General features: G+C 61.0%; 1 protein-coding gene across 3 annotated transcripts in view; it reads left to right on the forward strand.

The window, feature by feature from the left end:
* Nucleotides 1-428: 428 nt before the first annotated feature.
* Nucleotides 429-9,062, forward strand: part of Nfic (nuclear factor I C) — a 27,739-nt gene continuing 19,105 nt past the window's right edge. For all 3 annotated transcript variants that reach the window (XM_028771565.1, XM_028771567.1, XM_028771566.1), the window contains exons 1-2: nt 429-479; nt 6,525-7,056. In XM_028771565.1, the coding sequence (XP_028627398.1) occupies nt 450-479; nt 6,525-7,056 (562 nt within the window). In that variant the 5' untranslated portion in view covers nt 429-449. The remainder of the gene's footprint in view (nt 480-6,524; nt 7,057-9,062) is intronic.

The following is a 9,062-nucleotide window of genomic DNA, read 5'->3' on the forward strand; positions in this document are numbered from 1 at the left end:
AAGGGAAAGCCTCCCACCCTGGTCCCCCTCTTCCCTACAGGCGGGATGTGGGGGCAGATGGGGTCTGGGGTACGGCTGGGAGCAGAGGCAGGTTGCTGCAGGGACTCAGGTGGGGTGCAGGAGGCAGCTTGGAGCGCAGGTGGGAGTGGGGGCAGCGAGGGGCTGCCTCGCTGGTTTCTGCCTTCTCCTCGTACCCTACGGCAGACGGATAGATCTAGAGGGAGAGGGCTCGGGGGTCCGCGTTTGGAGCCACACTGTTTGTTTGTTTGTTTGCTGTCGGCGATTTCTTTGAAAGTTGGATGCAGGCGGCCGGGAGGGAGCGGGGGCGGGCGAGAGGCGGCGCGGGGCGGGGAGGACGGCGGAGGGAGGAGCGGGAGGGCGGCTGCAAAAATGACTCAGTAAGTTCGGCGGCCGCTCGGCCTCTGCGCCTCCAGTGCCAGCGCCCCGGGATGTATTCCTCCCCGCTCTGCCTGACCCAGGTACGCACCCCGCTCCCGGCCTGGCCCCGGCCCGCACCCCGGCTCCACCTGGAACCGCATTCTTGCAGTCTGGAACCTCCCCTCCGCAGCGGGGGTGGGAAAAAAAAAGCGCGCGCGTCCTCCCTACCCACCCCCTTCCAGGCCAGGGTGTTCCTGGCATGGCCCTGGGGTACGGGCAACTCTTGAGCTCGGGAACTCCGTCCGCGTTAAGTTGGATTGCACACTTGGAACCCCATTTTCTGGACCCCCACTTTGATCTCAATCGGCTGTTTTTGGAACTCTCTCCCTTCTTGGCTGGATGGGGAGGGGGGTGGCGTCCTCCCCACAGCCCTCACCCTTTGCACCCAGGAAGTCTGGGTCCCCTCCAGATGGAGAAGAGAGTGGGTGCCCACAGGAAGCCCCCTACCCGCCCTGGGACTGATCTTGGGGTTCCCTGCTGCACCATGGGTCTCCCTAGCTGTGCGGGAACGAGACCCCCAGTCTGTTTGTTCGCGAGTTCCCAGGTGGCCGCCCCCCCCCCAGCTGGCAGTGCCCCCCTCCATTTCAGGCCCACGTGTGCGCGGGAGGGGGAGGGGCGCGCGAAGTTGGCGCGCGGGGGGAGGGGCAGCCTTGCGGGTGTCCATCGCGGGTCCCCCCCTTCCCTGGCTCAGCTCCCCCCAGCTCCGCATCGATTCTTGAATTATTGAGCCGAGCAGGCGCTGCCAGGCGGCTGGCGGGAGGAGCAGAGGCCAGGGCTGGAGGAGGAGGAGGAGGAGGAGGAGGAGGAGGAGGAGGAGGAGGAGGCGGCGGTGGCGGCCGGGGACTGGCCGACACTGCGGACTGCGGACTAGGTGGCCAGCCCAGCACCTGTCCCGCTGCGCCCCTCTGGCTGGGTTCCAGCCTCTGAGGGAGAGTGGGGAGGGGCTCATCCATCTCGCCAGGAGACCCCCTTCAAGGAACCCCCCAGCTATGTCTGCCCCTTGGAATCCTAAGCCTTTCTTTTCGAACTCCACAACCCTCTTGTGATTTTTTGTTGTGTGCCTCAGTTTCCCCTGAATAAGAGTGAGACATAGTGGTCTCCAAACTGTATGGTGCTAGGGAATTGCATTGTCTGATGTCCTGAGGAGAACTTGGTGAGGGCATGGTTGGTTTTGCCAGGGAGGACCCCGTGGATGATCTCAGGGACGGGACCCTGAGGGAGCCCCAGCCTGCCCTACCCAGGGTTCCCTGGTGACCTTGGATAAGCGCCTGCTCCTCTGCAGGGCCTCAGGTTCTACTTCAAGCAAGATTTGGGGAGGGGGCACCCCACAGCCCAGGGCAGACATTGCTCGGTTGCTGCCAGAGCACTGGTGTTGGGACGGAATTGCTGTGTGACCCCAGGGAGACTGGAGTCTCTGTGCTGACTCCTGGCGGCTGAGAGGTCTGAGGCAGACGTGGCCGGCTGGAAGGCAGCCTGGGCACGTGGAATTCCCCGTCCTGGCCTTCTGGAGGCCTCCATCCAGGTTGCTGCTAGGAGCTGAGGGCGGGGGCAACCCCAGTGCTGGCTTGGCCCTGGGAACTTACTGTGTGGCCTTGGCCTCAGTTTCCCCCATAGGAGGGTGTGGGTCGTGGGGAGGACGGCAGGGGAGGGGGGCAGAGTAGCTGATGAGAGCACAGAGCACAGGCACCACAAGATGGAGGGGACCCCAGGCTGCCTTGGGTGATCTCCCACTCACCCCCTCCCACCCTGAGGGAGTCCCCATGGGGTCTCAAGAGTCCCCTGAATCTTAAGTGTGGTCTCCCCAGCTCCACGCGAGCCCAGGCTGGACAGGGCCTCATCTGTGGGGGCTCAGAAGGACCCCAGGAGCACCGCTGCAGCCCCTCAGTCTCCCAGCCCTGCCCCCCATGCCACTCATGGAGTCTACCTTGACCTGTCTCTCTGTCTCTGTCTCTCTGTCTCTCCTCACCCGTCCCTCCCAAATCGGCTAATTTTACAGCCAGGGTTCAGCCTGAAATAACTCCTTTGCTGATCCAACCGGATCCTACCGGGAGCCTGGCCCGGGGCGGGGTTGGCCCTGATGTCAGTGCCCATGCCAGGGCACCAGGTGCCCAAGAGGATTCTGGGAGCCCTGTGGGTCCCTTGTGCCGTCTGTCACTCTGGGTGGTGACTCAGGTCCCTTTTCACTTTTACTCTCTGGAGGAAGCGTCCGTTACTTCCATGAATCCCAAGCTGAGGCGTCCCTTCCCCCTCCCCCCTCCCTCCTTCCCGCTCTCCCGCCCCACGTTAGTTATTCCGGGTTTGGGGCCAAATCCCTGTTGGCTGAGGTTGAGGATTCCCTGGGCCTGGGCTGAGGCCACCTCCCTCCTCCATTCATTCCTCGTCATAGCTTTGCCTCTCTCTGCTGCCATCCTGGCAGTGGGGAAACTGAGGCAGCACAGGGCACCTGATATTTGGGGTTTCACTCCAGAGGGGGATGGGGGGATGAGATCAGAGAGGATGAGAAGTATCCCAGGGCAGCACAGCATGGGCTTGGCCTTCAGTGTGTCCCTGAGTGGGTTCACAGTGACAGCCCTGTCCCCATCCCCTCCACCCCCTCCTCACTGCAGAAAAGGTGCCTCTGCCAGGGCCGAGGCCTGTAAATCAGGGCGCTGGATTCTGGCGAGTCAGCGTTCTGGCCTCTCCCGCCACAGCCTCTGCTCCCTCTCCGGCTCTTCCTGCCTGCGGAGCGGCCGCCCTGCGTCAGACACAGGAGCCTCCCGCCTCCTTCCTGTCCCCTCCTTCAGGCCTCTGTGCAGTTCCCCCTCCCCAATGCACAGGGACCCACTGCCACCGGGCGTGCGGGCGTGCTCACCCCACCCCCACCCCAGGTATCCTCAGATATTCAGAAATGGGAGCCCCTCACATCAGCCCAGGATCTCAGTGACCACCTCAGCTCTTGGCGGGGAGTATTTTTTGTTTGCTGGACAAAGGGTGTGGCACACAGTAGGAGCTCAATAAATGCCACCAGACTCACGGTGGCATACAGCGGGCATCCCATAAGCGTTTGGTGGTAAATGCCTGTTGGCATGTCACCTCACACAGAAGTGGGAGCCAGGGTCATGTGCCCTTCAGACCCCGCAAGTGCCACACTCATGGTCCAGAGCTGGGTATACAGTCGATGACCAATAAGTGCCACAGCTCGGCTCTTAGCCTCAGCTTCTTCATCCTGTCGCCCAAGTGACACAGACACAGGAGGGGGTGGGGAACACTGGTGGCCCCAAACACCTGGGCTCATGTGGAGGTCGGAGGTCAGCCTCAGGTGTCTCCAGTCAGGGTCAGGCTATGTCGAGCCTCTCACAGGAGGGCGAGATTTGAACTCAGGCCCTGGCACTTGCAGGGAGTCACCTCCCCGACCGCGCCTCTGGCCTGATCTTGAACCTGAGCGGCTCCTGGAAGCTGCTGGGGTGTATGATAGGTTCAGGTGCATGATGGGATGACTTGGAAGAAGGTAAGTAGGGCCAAAGATCCACCAGGCAGCCAGGCGGTGGCCCACGCTTAGATCCCAGCCCTCAGGAGGCAGAAGCAGGCCGATCTCTGAGTTTGAGGCCAGCCTGGTCCATACAGAGAGACACTGTCTCAAACAAACAAAATAAATGAGTTAATAGATCCAGCAGGCAAGATGGCCCACACTTGTGACTTTAGTACTCAGGAATCTGAGTCAGGGGGATTATCACGAATTTGTGACCCTGTCTCTCTCTCAAAATAAGAGTGCATCTGTGACCGAGGACTGAGTGAAGGATCCACAGGGAGTTAGGGGAGTACAGGCTAGGGGTGTACTCTTCCTATGTGTCCTCGCTCCCTCTACTCCTGCCCCAGGACCTTTGCACAGGCTGTGCCAGGCTGGCAGAAAGCAAGTGCTCAGTAAACGCAGCTAAGGAACGCTTCCCTGGTCGAAGTCAGAGCTTCCCATAGATGCCAACGAAGCTCTGAGCTTTTGTAGGGGCGCTGTCGCTGTCCCAGGCAAGTGACCATGGTTCTAGAGTTTCAGTAGGCACCTGTACCCCTCACCAGCTGCATGGGGAAGGGAAGGGATTAGAGCTTTGAAGGATGCCTCAGCTTGGGAGTGGACAAGCAGATTCTCAGAACGTCTGTAAGGAAGACCGTGGGTTTGGGGAGTGCAGTGACAGCTCTAGTCCCCCAGATTCAGAGGGAGGCCCAGCAAGGACCATTCCAGAGGCCCAACTATAGGAAAGGCCTGCTTACCAGGCCCCCATTTCCATGAGGACTCCCTAATGCCAGAGAAGGCTGCATAAAGGAGGCGGCACCGGGGACCGGGCATCTAGGGGCATGTAGGAGTTCAGAGGGTTGTCGGCCCACGCCAGTCTCGCTTGGCCCTCGCCTTTGTCGGTCTGGTGACGAGGAGGCCCTGGCTGTGCTGTATCTGTGCAGCAGAGAGGGGCTGCCTGACCAGGAGCGCCCACGGAGCATGACCAGCAAGTCTGTGACCCGGTGACTTCGTGTTTACCTTCCAGGCCAGCTAGGGCCATCAGTGACGTGGGCACCCACCACAGCCTCCCTGAGGGGGCGGAACCTAGAGAGCAGTGACAAATGGGACTCGGGGTGAATGTACTTAGGGTGGATTTAGAGACAGGACTCTGAGATGCCAGCAGCACCCTCCCTCGCTGACCACCAGCCGATGATACTGCACTCACAGATGCGTGTCCTGGGCAGGGGACCCTCCACCCACTCTGCTGCTCCAGCCTGGCCAAGGGCTGTGTGAGCCAGAACAGGTTCCTTCCTGTCTCCGATCTCACGGGTCACTTACCATCCAGACCCAAGAAGAGACCTGCTCCTGTCCCCAGGCTAGCCCAGTCTCCCCATCTCCTGAGCCTCAGCAGGCGTCGGAATCACCCTGCCCCCCAGGTCCAGGCCAGGCCACAGCTGTTCCAGTGACTCACACTTCAGAGGACATTGGCCTGGGGACGGGGTGGCCTGGGCCTGGCCTCCAGCTCACGGTCTATTTTCAGAGGTTTGGTAATAGGTGGCATTTGGTATCCTGGCTCTGGGATTCGGGGACCTGGATTCCAGAGTGGGCAGGTGCTACCTGGGGGACTCCTCAGTGAGCTGGGGGGTCTGGAGGAGACCCCCAGTTCAGGAAAGAAACAGGCTAGTGACCAGTGATCCACCTTCTCAAGGCCTAGGGAGGACCTTGGGTATCTCTGCAAGGTCTTGGCCTCAGTTTCCCCATCACGCCACAGGTAGTGGAGCTCTGGGGGTGCTCTCTGCTGGTCCCCGAGCAGCCACACTCCCCGTAAAGAATGTGTGACTCCCGTCCCAGACCCCTGAGCCCCAGCAGAGGCAGAAACAGATATTATTTTCCATTAAACTCCTAGCGCTTTGTGACTGGGACTCGGCCCTGGTGTCCTCAAGATGACCCCTCCTGGATAGGGGAGGACACCCCATATTGCTCCCAGGGTCTAGGGGAAGTCCGAGGGCAGCCCACCCTGCTGCATCCACTCAGGCCTCTGGCTCACTCACGGTTGCTTGGCCCTGCCATGCGTGGTTGGGGAACCTGTAGCTGGCGGTTGGGACCTCGGCAGTCAGCTGTCATGTGGGACCGATTCACTTGTCCCCTTTTGTCAATAAAACTTTATCATAAGTCAGCTGCAAACTCGATTTTCCCTGAGCCCAGGTTAAGGTGTCACCCACGGACCCATAGTGGACGGTTCTGCTCTGGAATGCTGACTGTGGGTGACCGCTCCGGACAGCCCTTGTTCTTAGAACCTCAGTCTTCCCATCGGGGACATGGGTGTCCCCAAGGTCCTCAGCTTGTTCTGTCATCCCCTGGGAGTCCTGGTGGGCTATCCAGGGCCTCATTTCCTGACCCCCAAATCCCCATCTGTGGTAGGTCTCTCCAGGCCTTATTTTCCTCCATCTGTGTGGGACAGTCTGGGCCTCAGTTTCTCTGCCTGGGCAGCGGGTCTGTGTTCACCTAGGTCTCAGTTTCTCTGTGTGGGCGGTGGGCCTGAGTTCACAGGGCCTCAGTTTGCCCACGTGGGCAGTGGGTCTATGTTGACCTAGGCCTCAGTTTCCTCGCCTTTCCACAGGATGAGTTCCACCCATTCATCGAGGCGCTGCTGCCACATGTGCGCGCCTTCGCCTACACCTGGTTCAACCTGCAGGCGCGCAAGCGCAAGTACTTCAAGAAGCACGAGAAGCGCATGTCTAAGGACGAGGAGCGCGCGGTGAAGGACGAACTGCTGGGCGAGAAGGCCGAGGTGAAGCAGAAGTGGGCATCGCGGCTGCTGGCCAAGCTGCGCAAGGACATCCGGCCCGAGTGCCGCGAAGACTTCGTACTGGCTGTGACTGGCAAGAAGGCGCCGGGCTGCGTGCTGTCCAACCCGGACCAGAAAGGCAAGATGCGGCGCATCGACTGCCTGCGCCAGGCCGACAAAGTGTGGCGTCTGGACCTGGTCATGGTCATCCTGTTCAAGGGCATCCCACTGGAGAGCACGGATGGTGAGCGGCTGGTGAAGGCGGCTGCCTGCGCGCACCCCGTGCTGTGTGTGCAGCCGCACCATATCGGCGTGGCCGTCAAGGAGCTGGACCTGTACCTGGCCTACTTCGTGCGGGAGCGCGGTGAGTGTGGAGTGGAGCGTGGAGAGGATCAGGGCCATGGTCAGAGGCGAGACCCTGCACAGGGGAGGGACCATGGACAGGGGCAGGACCCTGGATAGGGTCATGGTCAGGAGCTGGGCCATGTTCAGGGGTGAGACCGTGGACCAGGGAGGGGCTGTGGACAGGAAGGGACCGTGGTCATGGGCATCTGTGGTCAGTCATGGCCAGGGGCGGGGTCACAGATAGGGGCAGGACTATGGACAGAAGACGGGTCACAGACAGGGTCATGGCCAGAAACAGGATTGTTGTCGGTGGCAAGGTCATGGTTACGGTCACAGACCTATGCGATGTCTATGGTCAGGGGAGGTTCATGAACCCTGGTGGGGTTCAGGGCTGTCATAATGGTGGTCACGGTTACAGTCAGAGGCTAAGCCACGGTGGACTCACAGGATCTGGGCCATAGTGGTGCTCGCGGGGGGTGGGGGACCAGGGTCAGGGGTGGGGTCAGGGCCATTGTTAGGTGCACGCTCAGGAGGTCCTGGGTTACGGTCACCAGCTGATGCTGTGGACTTGGGCAAGGTCTTGGGGGTGCAGGGCCAGGGCTGGGTTCCTATGGGAGGCACAGTCAGGGTCAGCAGAGCCCAGTGGGCAGTGCTCTGTTAGGCCCAGGAGAAGCAGGCAGATGTCAAGAGTGTGGAGCCACAGAAATGAGCAGCCATCAAAGAGCTAGCCTCCACTCGACCAGACCGTGTCACCTGGGGAGTCTGGGTTACTGGGCATGGTGTCCACAGATCTGAGGCAGGGGAAGAACAGCCTGAGACCAGGACCCTAAGCAGGGGCTGACATGGAGCTGGGGTGGGTGTGGCCAGACGGGCGTGGCCAGACAGGGCATGGCCACTCCGGTCTTGGCATAGGAGGAGCTAGAGGTATGGACACAGGCCATGAGGCGGGGCCTTACTTGTGGGCGGGGGCACCCATGGCTCTGCCCACTTCTAGTCCTAGCTGAATTGGGCGTCCCCCCCCCCCCCAGGCGTCAGGGTAGGTGAGAGCCCTGCTGGTCCTCGAACTGTTGTGGGATGGTCCGGCAGAACTCGGGGGCAGAGGCAGGGGGATCGCTGTGAGGTAGACAGTGTTTCCTGCTCTTCCTGACGTTCGGCTTTGGAAGCCACCCAGGTACCCACTACCCACATTGCTGGGGGGTTCCCCGGGCATCACGTGGGTCGCTGTCCAAGAACCAATCTGCATGGCAGAGAGGACAGTGGGACAGGTAGGCTGCTCCTGGCTAGGTGGATCATGTCTTCTCCGTGCCTCAGATTCCAGCGTCAGATTCCAGCTCTGTCCGCTGGTGGCCACAGTGGCACAGCTGAGCCAGCCAGGGTCTCTCCCCGCTCTGACCTTGAGTCTGGCTGCCACTGACCTCAGCGTCTGCCCAGCCCTGCCCCCACCTCCCTTCGGCTCCCAGCTGTGCGGGTCAGGGGTCACAGAGCAGGTGATGGGGAGGCGAGCTGGGGGTCCCTGCCTCATTGGCATTCATGTCCGGTCTCTCCACTGCCTCTTTGGAGCTGATAAAAATTTCAGAGGTACTTTCTGCTGTGTCAGCACAACCTCCCCGTCTGTCTCCCCTCTCCAACCCTCCTCTGCCTCTGCAGGGCCTCCCGAGACACCTTCCCAAGGGTCAGCCCGCTGTGTCCCTGGAAGGTCAGGAGAGCCCAGGTCTGCCAGTCTGGCATCCCATGGCTCTGCTACTGGCTGTGTGACCTGGGCAGGTCAGTCTCTGTCTCTGTGCCTCGTTTTCTTATCTATAGAGTAGGATGCTCGCAAATAGGCACCTGGAAGATGCCAGGAGGGCCTTAAAGGGGGCACCAGGATGCAGTGTGCACAGGCCATGCCAAAGCCACCACCACTGTCGCAGACACAGCCCTTAAAGGGGGCACCAGGATGCAGTGTGCACAGGCCACGCCAAAGCCACCACCACTGTCACAGACACAGCCCTTAAAGGGGGCACCAGGATGCAGTGTGCACAGGCC

This window comes from Grammomys surdaster, unplaced genomic scaffold, assembly GCF_004785775.1.
Source record: "Grammomys surdaster isolate TR1022 unplaced genomic scaffold, NIH_TR_1.0 209, whole genome shotgun sequence".
Classification (NCBI taxonomy): domain Eukaryota; kingdom Metazoa; phylum Chordata; class Mammalia; order Rodentia; family Muridae; genus Grammomys; species Grammomys surdaster.